Source organism: Sebastes umbrosus, chromosome 13 (genome assembly GCF_015220745.1).
Source record: "Sebastes umbrosus isolate fSebUmb1 chromosome 13, fSebUmb1.pri, whole genome shotgun sequence".
Lineage (NCBI taxonomy): Eukaryota > Metazoa > Chordata > Actinopteri > Perciformes > Sebastidae > Sebastes > Sebastes umbrosus.
Window position 1 is genome coordinate 24,540,501 of NC_051281.1, and position 15,034 is coordinate 24,555,534.

A 15,034-nucleotide genomic window follows, 5' to 3' on the forward strand; every position below is an offset into this window, starting at 1 on the left:
TGTTCTCATCAATGCAGATACTAAAATGCCCCCAACCGTATCCAAAATAGTACACAGGCTGCATGTTGGATTTCAGTAATGTTAGTAGAGATTCTTGAAAAAGAATAATCAAGTGTCTCTTGAGGACAGTGTTGCATGCCCAACCATCCAACCAGCCTCTTCCCTAAAGGTGTGTTCAGACCTAACGCAAAGCATATTTTGCCTGGAGTGTTTGTCCACAACTACGTTAATTTGCCCCAAACAGCAAATGTACCGTCTGGCACCAGCAACAATAGTGTTTGTGTGGAGTATGCCTGTGTCTTTGTGTGTTTAGTTTAAGAGCTCTGACTCCTTTCTAACTCTTGTTCTATTGAGTCCTAAAGCCTCTGGATAAGCATACAATCAAACATGGACAAGCAATCATGTTCAACTCAATTTGCATCACCTATACCGACTTTGTGTCGTTTTGCAATCACTAACATCTATCCATCAACTCTGTATGCAGTCATATCGTATATATGACCCCCTTTACACCTCACATTAAAATGCGTCTCGTATCCAGATTGTATCTAGAGATGATTTAACCTGATTACATTTACACCTGGTATTAATACAGTATGCATCTCCGGAGTCCACATTGAGATATGATTGAGATCTGATCTCTCTGTCCAGCTCACACAACCGAACGTCATACTCACGATATGGTAAATGGACTTATATAGCGCCTTTCTGACAACTCAAAGCGCTTTACACTACATGTCAACATTCACCCATTCACACACACATATTCATACACTGATGGTAGAGGCTGCCATGCAAGGTGCCAACCTGCCCATCAGGATCTAATCGAAATACTCATTCACACACCCATGGCACAGTCTTCTGGGGAGCAATTTGGGATTAAGTTTCTTGCCCAAGGACACTTCGACATGTGGACAGGAGGAGCCGGAGATCCGACCTTCAGATTGACGGATGACATACCATCTACCTCTGAGCCACAGCCGCCCCAAATATATATGAATTGCAAAGTTTTGCTTTGCTTCGTTGTACCAAATTAAGAGCAAACACTTGTTCTCGTCTTGACTCCATCAACGAATATCTTGAATATCCAAGCTTTCTTGCTGCTTTCTTGCTGCTTTCTTGCTAGTAGCTTAACTTGCTGCTTTCTCACTGGTTTGAAACAGTTGCACGCAATTACGTGTTTCCGCCCACCAATGTGATCTCATCCCTACTCATCATCTTTTGCTGCCTGAGCAGAAGTTTTGCGAAGTATCTTGACGCTGAAGGTTTGCGCGTGGTTAACATGAAACGCTGTAACACGTGGTTAACATTGTGAAATGGTGACGGTAGGCAACAAAACCACTTAGTTAGGGTTCGGAAAAACATTGTGGTTCAGCTTAAACTAAGTACGCTTGTAACGTGACGTAAACTACGGACGTAACGTCATGTGTCGTAAAAATCACTGAACTTTTGGTTTCACACGGGACACAAACGACGGTCTTCTGAGTAAAAGTCCTGTGTTTGTTTGAATGTTGTCAAGCACTATCCGTTTGCAACCCGGTCACTCAAAACTCATTTTAATGACACATTTAAAGTAGCAGCCGATTAGACTGTTGTCAGGCTATTAAATAGGTGTCGCTATAAGCCCCACAGATGTGGGTCAGTAGGGACCTACTAAACCCACTAGTAGGTTTTATCATCTATTCACATGGTAGATCACCAAAAGAAGGTATAAAAGAACATGATAGTGACCTCTAGTGACCGTAGTAATTATGACAGCAGCAGAAGCGGAGGTCAGGCGCTGTAGTATAGACAGCATTTAACTCCATTAGGGGTGGAGGTCATAGTTACTTTAACCCAAAATACGATGTTTTTCCCTAAACTTAAGTGAATGCATTTTTTTTGCCAAAACCTAAAGAAGCCTTTTTTTGTTCAAAACTTGACGTCTCATTCAGTTTTACACAATGTTGGAACATGTTGCCTTAAAGTTTCACTTTACACTTTTACAACATAGTAGGCGTAATAGGCCCCTAATGACCCACATCTATGGTGCTTATAACGACTGATAACGCCTATTTAATGGCCTGATAACACTTGAATTGGGTGCAATGGGGGGTTTAACTGGCTTTGCTTTCAGTCTGAACACACCTTACGGTTTTTGCAGCATTATGACCAGTAATGCCACTTCCACCTCTGCCTGGGACAGACAGATGTCTGACTACAACTACAACAGACTGATGACGACAAGAGGTCCTTGTCATGAAAGCAAACACATAGGTCATCATTAAACCCCTACAGTAGGCTTTGAACCAATGACTGATGCTGCTGTCTATCTGGTGGACAGTTTCAAATACACAGCATACAATAAGACCTGAGCATGTTCAAACAAATGACCTGTACTCATCTTCTTTTGTTTCTCTCAGTTCAGAGCAGATCAAAATGAAGTCCGACATCTAACATCAGGGAACTGGGAGGTGACCAAGATCATTGCCTATGATGAGAACACTGACAACCTGTAAGTCTGCATACATTTCTTAGAGAAAAACATAATGCATGCTAGATTGTCTTGTTAATTAGCATCTGGTCTGTCCTTTGATTCACATTACAGTCACATTTGAAACAGTGAACCCAAAAATGGCATTATTTTCTCTTCAATTCACCATGTATACCACGCTCATACTGTACACTGTGTGTGGTTTGCTAATTAGATGTGTGACTTCAACCTTTTGAAAGAGATAATAAAGTTCAGCGTGCCTGTTTGCTGTTTTTGATGTTGTTTTCTCTTTACAGTTATTTTCTCAGCACAGAGGGTTCACCACGAAGACGGCAACTTTTCAGGTTTGTTTTGCACCTTATTATACAACACATGCTGTTGACAGCTGTTGTACTTTTAGTTCTTCAGATGTGTACAAAGTTGTTTTTTTTTTAAATTAAAATTCACACATTATGACATATGTTATAACCAGATCTTTGCAAGACTCCCACACATACTTGCCAACCCTCCCGATTTTCCTGGGAGACATCGCCCTCTCCCGGTTTCCTCTCCGTGTCTCAATTCTCCCGTATTTCTCCCGATTTATGACAATTATTCACACCTTTTTTCCTTTTCGTCACAACCTGTTTCTGGCACTTTACAGCGTGTATAAGCCCTACTGTTTCCACCCGGACGACAATAAAGCTACACCAAATGCCCTTTCCCAGTGGAAGAGATGCTTGCAACACACCGCGGTTTGAGCTGCGCTCGCCGCTCATCACAGCGTGCAGCACCCAAGGGCTGTGCTGGATGTTGGCGCAAGCCATTGGAAATAACCAGTTTCAGAGCGCAGTGGTGCCATTGTCACGTTGTGTCTGAAAGGGCCTTCAGTGAGTGAGAGACGGAGAGAGAAATAGAGATTTCTAAGACAAACTTACAAGAGAGATTCTTACAAATTCACACCAGACAGGTGAATTATTCGGTTTTCTATCCTGAGACTTAAAAGTAAAATTAAAAGTAGGCTGATGCAGTTTACTATTTTCATTCATTAAAAGTCACCACAATGCAGGAAACAAAGTCTCTGAAACTCTAATTTTCCTGGAGGAGGACCTCTAGACCTCGTTTTATGGTTTTGAAATCCTCCCTATTTTTAAGTTCTCAAGGTTGGCAAGTATGCTCCCACAAGACAGTCGTATTAACCTGATATTTTTATCGGAGTATCACTTTATGTCTGTTCTATATTTCTTTTATAATTGTTCTTTTATTAATAGTGAAGACGGTATTATTTTATCTTTTAATTACCTACAGTGAATTTATCCTGCTAACAGTTCTTGTCTGTGTATCCATAGCCTGATATATATATATATATATATCTCTTCTCCGCCATAGAGCTCCAACTCAAACACTATCCAAAAAACACAACACAACCATTGCAATTATTCTTTCATTTTAATAAACACAACCAACATAGATTATTCTGAAATAATTTGGCAACTGGATTATCAGTCTCTGCATAGTCTACAGTATGTATCAGACTGACATCACTGAGCATGCTCCGGAATGCGGTTCCTTGTTTACGCTGCTACAACTAATGATTATCTTCATCATCGATTCATCGGCCAATTATTTTCCCAATTATTGGTTAATTGTCTGTTCTATAAACTTTCAGAAAATAGTGAAAAAGGCAGCAATTAACTTTCTGTTAATTGATTAATCTGCTACTCATTGTACCTCTACACTACTTTGTTACTTTGACTACCTGAGAGGAATTCTTTCTTTCATATTTCATACATTTTTAATAGTTTTTGGACAATTTTGACAATTAAGTTCTGTAACCTGCATGAGGTTGTGACTACACACGTAATACATTTATCTAGATATGTTTTATTGTTGGTTTTGGTATCTTCAGGGGATTGTTTGACCACGATAAGAAGATAAAGTAATGCTAGCATTACCTTAAATATTTTTTACTTTTAAGTAAGTTGTGTGTCTCTTGTCTTGCTTTCCTAATTTATCATCTCCTCTCCTCAGTGTTAAAACTGTGGGTCTGTTCCCACGACGGTGTTTGACATGCGAGCTAAATAAAGCTCACTGTCTGTACTTCGATGCTGACATCAGCCCCAACAACCAGCACATTATCCTCCACTGTAAAGGTAGGCCAACCAATGATTTAAAGGCAGGGTCGGTAATGCTGAGCAACTAGCACTAGAGCACACTAGATTTAACCTAAAGACCCAGCCCAGTGTTGTCATCTCTTTTCCAATGAAAGTAGCTAGCATCACTAGCTCCAAAAGTCCTTAAATATAGAGAGAAAGTCACCAAGTCGGCACTGACAGTCCGTCCCTTCAGGCCTCCTTCCAAAGCCACTCCCCGTATATTATCATTATGAACGTAAACAACCAACATGGCTATTGTTAGTACTCACAGCTAGCAGCTTGTGGAAGACTCTGGTGATGCACCACGAGTGTACGGGCAGAGTGCACGTAGGTAGACGGGAGGTAGCTCAACCAATCATTTCAATCAAAAATGTATTTGACCAGCACTACCAACCCTGCCTTTAAGGTTCTTCCGGTGTCTGCTATTGAACTCAAGTTAGAGCTTCTCTAGCTTCTGCAATTTGACGTATTACCAAGTGAAATGGAATATGAGGGTGGGTTCTAAAGTGGGCATGACAAAGAAAGCTCAGCATTATGGAGCCGGTTACAACTGTAGAGGGCTTCCCACATCATACACTACACAATTGGATAAATACGCCTCTCAGTACAGAATGAGTCATCCTCAAGCTTAACAATAAGACTATTTGTCATCGAGGCTCAATCTTCTTGTCGACATCATCTTTTAAATCACTCTGTAAAACTCCTTTTGGTGGACTTGCTTTCGAATAATCTTCTTTTCCAACTTGTTTTGGATCATAATAACTGCAGTATCATTGCATTGTAGATCAAATCTGACTCAGTGGTGATTACATCTTCCCAGAAAATGTATTTTTTGTGTGAATTGTGAAATAATATGAATTCCAATCTGTGATGCAGAGGTTACACTCCGATCAAATGGTCAAACTAGGCAGCGCTGATCAAATATGGATCAATATTCTGTTACTGTAATGCCTGTTTCTCTCCTAAAATGTTTTCAGAAACATCTAGTAGTGTACTGTTCAGCTGTAAAATGAGAAAGTTTGCTCCAGCTGATGGGTGGTGCTTGGTATTTCCTCAACTGGTCTCAATATGGCTGCTGGATCAAAAGCTTTCTCATTTTACAAAAGTACACTACAAGATGATTCTGAGAACATTTTACTTGAGAAATAGTCATTACAGTTACATAATATTAATTCATATTTGATCAGCTCTGCCTAGTTTGACCGTTTGATCGGAGTTTGTGAGTGATTGACAGCTGCTCAGAGACGGCAAGGTTCCAGCTCGGCTCTGATTGGTTATTTTCCTGTGGTCTGAAATCTTGCAGGGGCACATGATTTCTTTCAGATTACCTGTCTCATGTATTACTGTCAGGATATAGTGATAGTGTTTTAAAAAAATAACTTTTTTAGTCATATTTGCTCCAATTCTACCCACTGCTGCTTTAATTCAGAATGATAATATACAAATGTGGTCAACTAAACACCTTGGAGTGCACTAAACTTGACCAACCTCAGCTTTTACGTTTCAGTTAAAATTATCTGCAGATGGTTACAGATAATAGATTGAAAAAATCTTTGAAATTTGGGATTCTACCGTGTTTTATGTTCCTAATTTATTCAGCCACTTTCTGTCTGAGATCATCTGGCAGATGTCAGGGTTTGCCTGTTGTAAACCGTCACCCTCCAACTATCTGGTTTTAAATTCATCTCTCATCAGTTCCAAATGAGAGGCATAAAATTAAACAGCCACTCTATTGTGTATAATTACTTTTAGGTAGCGTTATTGGGCGGCGAGTAGCTTATTTAATAGAGGGTAACTCTTTATATTGTTTGTGGTTTCAATTTATTTTGAGCAGATGAGAGTGCTTCATGCTCAGAAGCATTTGGGCTTTGGCGTGGTGATTTATTGGAAAGTAGCACTGTTCCCTTTCCCTAAAGCAATAAAAACAATGGAGAAAGCTCGCTGTCTTCGCAGGGCCAGGTTCACATGACCCCGACAAGTTTGTCCTGACACCGGTTTTCATCAGGAGCAACACGAGCCTTTTAATTCAACTCATAATCAATGCTTCTGACTGCTTTAGTCTTGAAAGCAGGTGCACATAATGAAACAATTTCTCTGTGTGACACAAGGCAGTTCAGTAAGGAATGCAAAGGTCAAAGCTAATGCAGCCCACCAACAGTAAGTCCAACAGAGTAAATAAAGTAAGAGCTATTCGGTTTGTGCCTCCGTACAAAAGAAAGCAGCTGCCGGGGGAGCGATTCAGCCGCAGCTGAGCTATTCAGAAAACCTGCCATCCTATTAACCTCTAAGTATTTTACAAAAGGATGTGGAAAAGAACTGACTTAATTTGACAGTCTGAGGCTATTAGGGAGGCTATGTGAGTGACTTTTAACCCCTCATTGATACAGGTAAGGTCGGCAAAGTGAGCAGAAAAATTGAGAAAATAAAACGGCTGCCTGTATTTGAATTTCGTGTAGCTGTGTAGAGGAGCAACCTTGTCGTACAGAAAAATAACCGTATACAATGTTTGAAGAATAGTTTTTAATTTGTCCTTCACTATCTGCATAGCACACAGAACCCTTCAGTGAGGATTACAGAGTGACAGGATAATGTTTTAATGGCATTCACACGCTTTTATTTTTCCTTTCAGGTCCTGGAGCACCTACTGTGATCTTACACAGCCTCAATAATTCAAGTAAGGACTCCATTTAGTCTTGTGGGAATGACGGGTATGGGACGACCATTTTAATAATGCCAACTTATTTCAATGTGGTGCATTTCCCATAAATGTGTCGATTACGGCTGTGCGGGGCATGCACCCACCACCGCAGCTGTACAGATTCTGGGAAATGAGGTCTCGTGCAAAGCAGCATATATATCGGGGAAGCTGCGTGAGCTTCTACTGCTTTCCAAATAAACGGGATTGTACATTGTTACGATGCAGCTTGCTGGGGGAATGGGAGGCAACATAAAACCAGTTGGAATTGGTACATAAAGTTATTTATTGACAAGGGACTTAGATGTTTCACAAAACACAAAGAAGCCCTGCTCCTAGTGACAGACATATATTCAATGTGCAAAAAAGTGCCTCTATTCTAAAGGCACGAAAAAAGCCTCAATCCCACTATAAGGACTTAAAACACAAAGAAGAGACACAGTGGCACGCTGTTCAATGAAAATCACAGCTGCCACGACTGGCAATCTGGCCGGCTATTTATCAACGGTTGTTCTTGATTGCTTTTCCTTGATTGGAGGGCTTGACTCGGTGTTGCTCCAATCAGGATCTCCAAACATCCAAGCAGGAAGTGGGATGGGCAGTCCCTGGCTGGAATCAATCGTGGACAGGGAATTACACATTGGCATATGCAAAGGAAAACACTAAGGATGTATCTTAAATCTCAAAGCAGAGGCAAAGAACGTTTACTGACAAAACGTGAAAGTCTGTTGATCGTTCCATTGCAACATCAGCGCCCAGCAGCAGAGCTACACTTCTGTCATTTTGGACTGAAAGCACTAAAAGTACTGAATTACAGCCAATATATCCATTATTACAGCCGCATACAGCTAGCAGGAAGCAGGACCGGATATGTCATATGAGCGTGCAGGGCAGTGCAGTCCCGTTGATCTGATGCATGTTCATTATGCCAAAGAAAATAACCTTGGATTCAGATATTAGTGTGGCTATTTAAGTGTTCGTACTGAGAAGTTGATTCACCTCGAGAAAAATGATCCTCTGATTTACAGACGTCTCTTTATACATCTATGGCCACAGACTCATTGGTGTTTTCAGTCCAAAATGGCGGCAGCGCTACCTCAGCTCCATCTAGCAGCCATTGTTAAAAAAGCACCAGAGTTTTGTCTCTTTGCTTCTACACTCTTTGGCGGAGGATTCCGCTCAGCCGGTCCGAGGCCCCCATGGGTTGCATCATATAATGAATTTTGTCTCCCCAGTGCCGTCTGCACCGGTTAAACAGGTTATCGGTGCATTTTCTCATATGCAGTCAAATTGAACTGTTGATGTGAGAGACGATTGGGAGACAGCGGAGGCGGTGGGTCCACCAGCCAAGGACCACGTACATCTGCTCGTGCACTTTCACTTCGCACACGAGCAGATCCGTTTTCTTAGCAGAAAAACACTTGCTTCTCCAATCTGCCGAATCTGCCTTTTAAATAGTAATGTGCCAATATGCAGGTGCACCTGGCTTTGAAAGGGAATGGGAGATGATGTTCTGATTGGTTTAATTCCTGTTACGCCTAAAACACACCTATGATTAATTAAGAGACTAAATACAACAAGTTTTGCTCCTTGCGCCTTACTTTGCACCCATTATGCGTTGCTTAACTAGCAAAAGTGGAGTTGGACACGCCCTAAATGCACTTGTGCCATGCACGTTAGACCATGCGTTATAGATCGTTTAAATAGGGCCCTCTAAAGCTGGGCATACATTGTACGATTTTTGCCCGTTTCTGGCCCAAATTTTGAGCTGTATGACTCATTTTAGAGTTGGACCGAATTTCAGCTTCATCAGGCGTCATTTGCCGTGCAGTGTACAGGGGTAACAAGGACCGATTAGCCCCTCCCAACTCCTAACTCCTCCCAACCGGCCGTCTGATGAAGTCAATTTCTTCTTGGTCGGCCGCACAGTTGAAGCAAAGCCACGACCCTATTCCCCAACTTCCGTGTCTTTTTTCTACTTTCTTTTTACAGTAATCAGAGCGTAGCTATCAAGATAACAATGTACAATAGATATAGTAAAACCTAGCTAGCTTATCTACAATTCTCTCTGCAAAACGGACAAGCCGTACTGTCCACGTCTTCCTCGCCACCTACGAGTCCATATACTCCAGCGCCTTTTTTTTTTGACGTCTCAGCAGAAAGGATGGCAGAGATGATCAAGGCAGCACATTTCTGCCTTGTTAGTATTGTGACCTGTAAAGACCTCTGCTAGAAAACAAACTTTACCTGTCTTGGAGCTTTCAAACCAATCTTTATTGACAAGTGTCAACAGCCATAACGGTTCACAAGAGCCGACGGGCCGTGTTTTTTTTTTCTATTTTACACAAACAGTGTGATCACTCAGGACGTGGCTGACGATCAGACCGTAAAGTGTGAGCACATAAATCGTGAGCTTTTGCTTTACATTGCAATCAATCCACTCCTACAGTAGGAGAAGGAGTTACACAACAACATTTCTAAAATGATACAGTGTATGCTCAGCTTAAGGGTTATATACAAGAGAGTGTGCCAGCGGCACACATACATGAATCATTTCAAATGCTTGTCTCTGAGTCTGACTGGAAGTAAACACAGGAAGAAGATGCCTGAAAAGGGCATTATGGCTACGGCTAAAACAACTTGCAGCAGGTGTGTCCAGGTTGCTGAATAAAGTTTTCAAACTACAAATGAACTAAAACTACACGTAACCCTTTGCACATGAAACCTCCAATTCTTGTGATTTGTTTTAGAGCATAAACGGCCGATTTTGTGATTGCCTTGATGGGGTTGCTGAAGCCAAGGTCCTAGTCTAATAGATCGTGTAGTAGTCAAGGCACAACTTGAATGGGGAGTTGATGAGTTTCCCGTTTTGAAACTTGCCTTCTGACAGAGCCAATGGTGTTGAAGGTAAAGACCGTATGAGCTTCATCTTGGTCAACAGAGGGGCTCACGAATCAGGATTTCTGCCTTCTTCTTCCTTTCCCACAGGCGTGAATACAGACACACACGCTATATAGGCTACACACATACACACGCGTTACAGTACACACATGCTTCTTCTTGTTATCCATGCCTGCCTGTCTATCAGATTTCCCTCCCTAAAAAGTTAACAGCTGTGCTGCAGAAAAGCAAGCAATTTGCCCAGGGTTATTTGGATAGGCCCTCCATCCACAGCTGGGAACTCAAGGCCCCTGGCGGTTTCATAATGAGGCGTCTATTGATTTTGGGTTTTCCATTAGAAGTGCTGGATGAATTCCATTTCATTTAGCTGCTTCTCAGATGGCCTGAATGGAAAAATGGGCAAACCAGAGAGTCACTGTTTATTACATGTGGAGAAAACACCGGGGCTCCTGTTATTAAGGCCAGAATGAGCAAGCTGCTGTCTGTAAAATGCCTTTAAGAAATGGAACCTTATGACTGTATTTTTTGTGCTCATCCAAGTTTAACAGTAGTACAAATGACCATTATTATGATGGTTTGAATAAAATGTAGTTTCTTTTCCTAAATCAAAAACTATATCCAGCTTTCTGTCAGTGTTTCACAAATCCTTCTTTTTGATTCAAAAGCCGAAAACACATAAACCCTTTGTTAAAAAGGTGATTTATCATAATCTTTGATTGCATATTTCACATTACAATCTCATCACTTATTGCAATTTATTCGCAACAGCTAAACCCCCAAGAGATGAAATCCAGGAATGTATTCAGATTTCCGAACCATTTAAATTGACCACGAAATGAAACAATGTCAGAAACGATCCGCGAGACTCAGATCTCATCCGTCTTACCTACGCCTTCCATCTCATCTCATTATACCGCTGGTTCCAAAGACAGCCTCATGTTATTTATGGGTCATTTATATGCAGCGACACTTTGATTATTGGCAGCAATTTTTGCACTCTTTCATCCTTTCCAACACATTCTTTACAGATTACTACATCCTTGGGAACAACTCTTTGCTGAAGGTCGCCTTGAAGTTGAAAAGGATCCAGCTGACTGACTTCAGAACTGTTCAGATGGAACATTTTGGTGAGAATGACGTCTTGGTTTCTATACTATTACTGTAAGTTAAGATCAATTGGTGATACAAACGTTTGTTTCTTTTTACAGATTTACCTTTGAAGATCTCGTATCCACCAGACTTCTCTGAGTCCCGTCACTATGGACTACTGTTGCTGATGTACGTTCATCTCTAATGACACATTATACCCCAGAATATGTCAGAAATGCATACTGATGAATTCTATTTGTTTTTTCTGACATAAATGTCTATCTTATACAATCCTTGGTTGATGCTTTGATCCAAGGAGCAATACAGAAAAGAAAATGTACGTATGTGCAATGTTGAGTCAAAGCCTGATATATCTTCTTACTCTGAGCCATAGAGCTTTGTCAGTAAAAACACATCACTGAGCTTGATACTAATAAGACCACAGGAAAAACATAAATAAATAAATAAAATATCTATATTTAGACACACAGGGTAAGCAATGGTATTATGTATGATATTGCTATCACTCATGTCACCGTTATACTAGTTTACATGGCAAGTATAATTATCACTCCCATATCAAAATGATAGTAACAACCAATGACATTGACATTTAGAGCAAACATCCCATTACATTGCTACCATTCACATCTAAATAAGTATGACCATCCCTCACATATCCTGATAACATCTTATTGGGTAAACGTCACCATCCCATAATTATCATTCATATGTCGGAATATAAGTAACATGCCCAGCAAGAGACGTTTACCTACCACATGTCTATAATATAATCGCCGTGTCTCTCCCACCCATCACCACCAACATGACATAATATAATCAACATACAATGCAGGCGACTCTCACGCATCATGAGAATAACATCTTACATATAACGTTATCAGCCTCTCCTTAGTTAGTCATTCAATACTGTGTTCATGTGGGTGCCCCATATTTCCAGCAATACGGTGAGCAGTTTTTTTAAGGTTTATGCATTCAGTAGGAACGAATGGGCTGAGTGCCACAGCCATGGATCGGAATGTCAGAATACATTGCCGGTTTTGGTCTCTGATGGGATGGTTGACAATAAGCCTTATTCTTTCAAATTAAAGCAATCATGACTTACATTATTTACAAAGACCAACCATAAACCCGGCTACTTAGTAGCTCTCTCCACGTTAAAACAAATCTTCTTAAAAATTAACAAAACCCTCCTTGGCACTTTTACAATTTCACTACAATCCTATTGATATATTGTCTTCACCTCCAGCAGTTTGATTTTGCTCTTTATTTGTATGTCCTGTGCTCTGTTCAGTGACAGCACCCCTGGTGGTCAGGCTGTGACTGACCGCTACTCTCTCAGCTGGGACTCTGTACTGGTCAGCTCAGACAGCGTCATCGTGGCTCGTCTGGACGGCCGGGGCAGCGGCTTCCAGGGTCAGAGGATCCTGCACGAGGTTCACCAGAGACTGGGAACTGTTGATGTTCAGGACCAGATTGCAGCAGTAGAGTACGTTATCAAACTCACTTTATTCTACTTCAAACCAAACAAACAAACAAACAAATCTTGTTGTCTCAAATGAGAAATTTAATGAAATCCTGTGTATAATATGTATAATTGAAAACATGGTGTGTAAGGCTTGCCAGTTGCAGCTGCTGCTTTCTTCTTAGCTGTTATCTTCAAACACACTTTTGATGGACATTTAAACAGCTTTTTATCATTCAAACAAAAGGAATAAAGCTGGCATTGCTTTTGTTTGCAATCTCTTTTCATGCATCTTAATTGTCTTCACTTGTCAATGTGGTACTAGATGCCCCCTGTTATATTATTTCTCTGCTCTGATGTCCTTCGTCTACCAGCAGGAAATGTTTCTCCGTCCCTCTGCTGGGCTTTCTTTTAATTGTCATTATTTCACAGGTTATGTGTTTAATTTGTTACTTGCTACTCAATATATTAAATATTTCACTTAAATTTTACTTTAAAGATATTACAATCATACCTCCTTTTGCAGAATAATGTATTACTGAGATGTGAACATTTTTACAAAATGAACAATGGGGCAGATGTAGTGTAGCTGCACACAATTCGACTGTTATCAGGCCATTAAATAGGCGTTATCAGTCGCTATAAGCACCATAGGTTTGGGTCATTAGGGGCCTACTACACCTACTATGTTGTAAAAGTGAAAGTGAAACTTAAAAGCAACAAGTTCTAACTTCTTGGAAAACACAAACAAAGAGGCTTATTTAGGCAACAAAACTACAATTTCTGTATATTTAGGCAATAAAACTACAACTCTTTAGGTTAAGGCAACAAAACTACAACTTCTTTAGGTTTAGATAAAAAAAACAGTTAAGTTTAGGGAAAAACATTGTGTTTTAGGTTAAAATAACTATGAACACAAAGACAACTACACATTGTTGGTTTTGCACAGGATGCAAACTCCGGTCTCCTGGATGAAAATCCTGTGTTTTTTGTCCCATCCATCTTTTACGACCTCCACCCTTTAGGGAGTTTCACACTGTCTATACTACAGCGCTTGACTTCCACTTCTGCTTCTATCATAATTACTACGGTCATTAGATGTTGCTGTCGTTTTCTTTTATACCTTCTTTTGGTGATCTACCATGTGAATAGATGATAAAACCTACTAGTAGGTGTAGTAGGCCCCTAATGACCCACATCAATGGAGCTTAGCGACTGATAATGCCTATTTAATAGCCTGACAACAGTCTAATTGGCTGGTAGGTTAAACGTGGTGTGTGATTGGCTATTCCGCACACACCACACGTGATTAATCATGTGATCACTTAAGAGATTCTCTTGAGGTTATTCTAAACTTAGCTGATTTGATACATGTGTCTTATTTTTCACTTTAAGCAAAGAACTTTTTTTACTCAGCTCTTTACAGCCCATGTTTGCTACTGCTAACCTCAAGCCACAGCTCACAGTGGGTTGTTAAAGAGAGATTACAGCGACCTTAATTTGAAAACAAATCGGTCTCATCAAACTAAATTTGCTCATTACTTTGCATTAATTAGCAAACATTACTGATTTGCCCCACCACAACAATCTTGGGTATCAATCTTTTTCAATCAGATGTAATTGCTGAAAGATTTGTGACACAACTTCTCAAATTTAAAGAACCAGTGTGTAACAATTAGTTATATTTGGTAGAAATGGAATATAATATTAATAAGTAGGTTTTCTTTAGTGTATAATCATATCATATCTACATAGGGGACGGGTCCTCTTCACGGAGTGTCTTGCTTCATCACTCACTTCTCATATAGACACACACTCTACACACTGGCTCTGCTCGAAATGCCACTCTCACAACAACTGGCTCTAGAGAGGTCCATTTGCGTTTTCACGTCGGCCACTGTAGCTCTTCTACATGCTTGGCACACGGGATAAGTTTCAGTTGGTTGCAATCTGCAACCTCACCGCTAAATACCGGCAGATCCTACACAGTGTTCCTTTAAGTACAAATATACAGTAAACACTAGGGGTGTAAGAAAATATTGAAAATATTGAGTATCGCAATACTTTGTTTTGTGATACTGTATTGATTCTCAAAAACACTGTATTGATTTTTAATTAATAGTTAACATGCAAAGATAAACTCAGTCAATTCTTTATTTCATTTGCAAAGAGATTTGCCCTCTCAAAGTAGCGTAATGATGTTGGATGTTACAGGGACTGTGACAAATGCAAATGCAGATCCCACCATACTATAA

The 15,034-nt window shown here is 40.3% G+C and overlaps 1 protein-coding gene across 4 annotated transcripts in view; it reads left to right on the forward strand.

Annotated features, from left to right (window-relative positions):
• LOC119500190 (inactive dipeptidyl peptidase 10-like) overlaps nucleotides 1–15,034 on the forward strand; it is a 235,965-nt gene that overhangs the window by 199,132 nt on the left and 21,799 nt on the right. For all 4 annotated transcript variants that reach the window (XR_005209574.1, XR_005209575.1, XM_037789794.1 and 1 more), the window contains exons 14-20: nucleotides 2,403–2,494; nucleotides 2,770–2,817; nucleotides 4,484–4,605; nucleotides 7,238–7,282; nucleotides 11,233–11,331; nucleotides 11,413–11,482; nucleotides 12,609–12,803. Coding sequence is in view for 2 of the 4 variants with exons in the window: in XM_037789794.1 (XP_037645722.1) it covers nucleotides 2,403–2,494; nucleotides 2,770–2,817; nucleotides 4,484–4,605; nucleotides 7,238–7,282; nucleotides 11,233–11,331; nucleotides 11,413–11,482; nucleotides 12,609–12,803 (671 nt within the window). In the remaining 2 variants the exon portion in view is untranslated. The remainder of the gene's footprint in view (nucleotides 1–2,402; nucleotides 2,495–2,769; nucleotides 2,818–4,483; nucleotides 4,606–7,237; nucleotides 7,283–11,232; nucleotides 11,332–11,412; nucleotides 11,483–12,608; nucleotides 12,804–15,034) is intronic.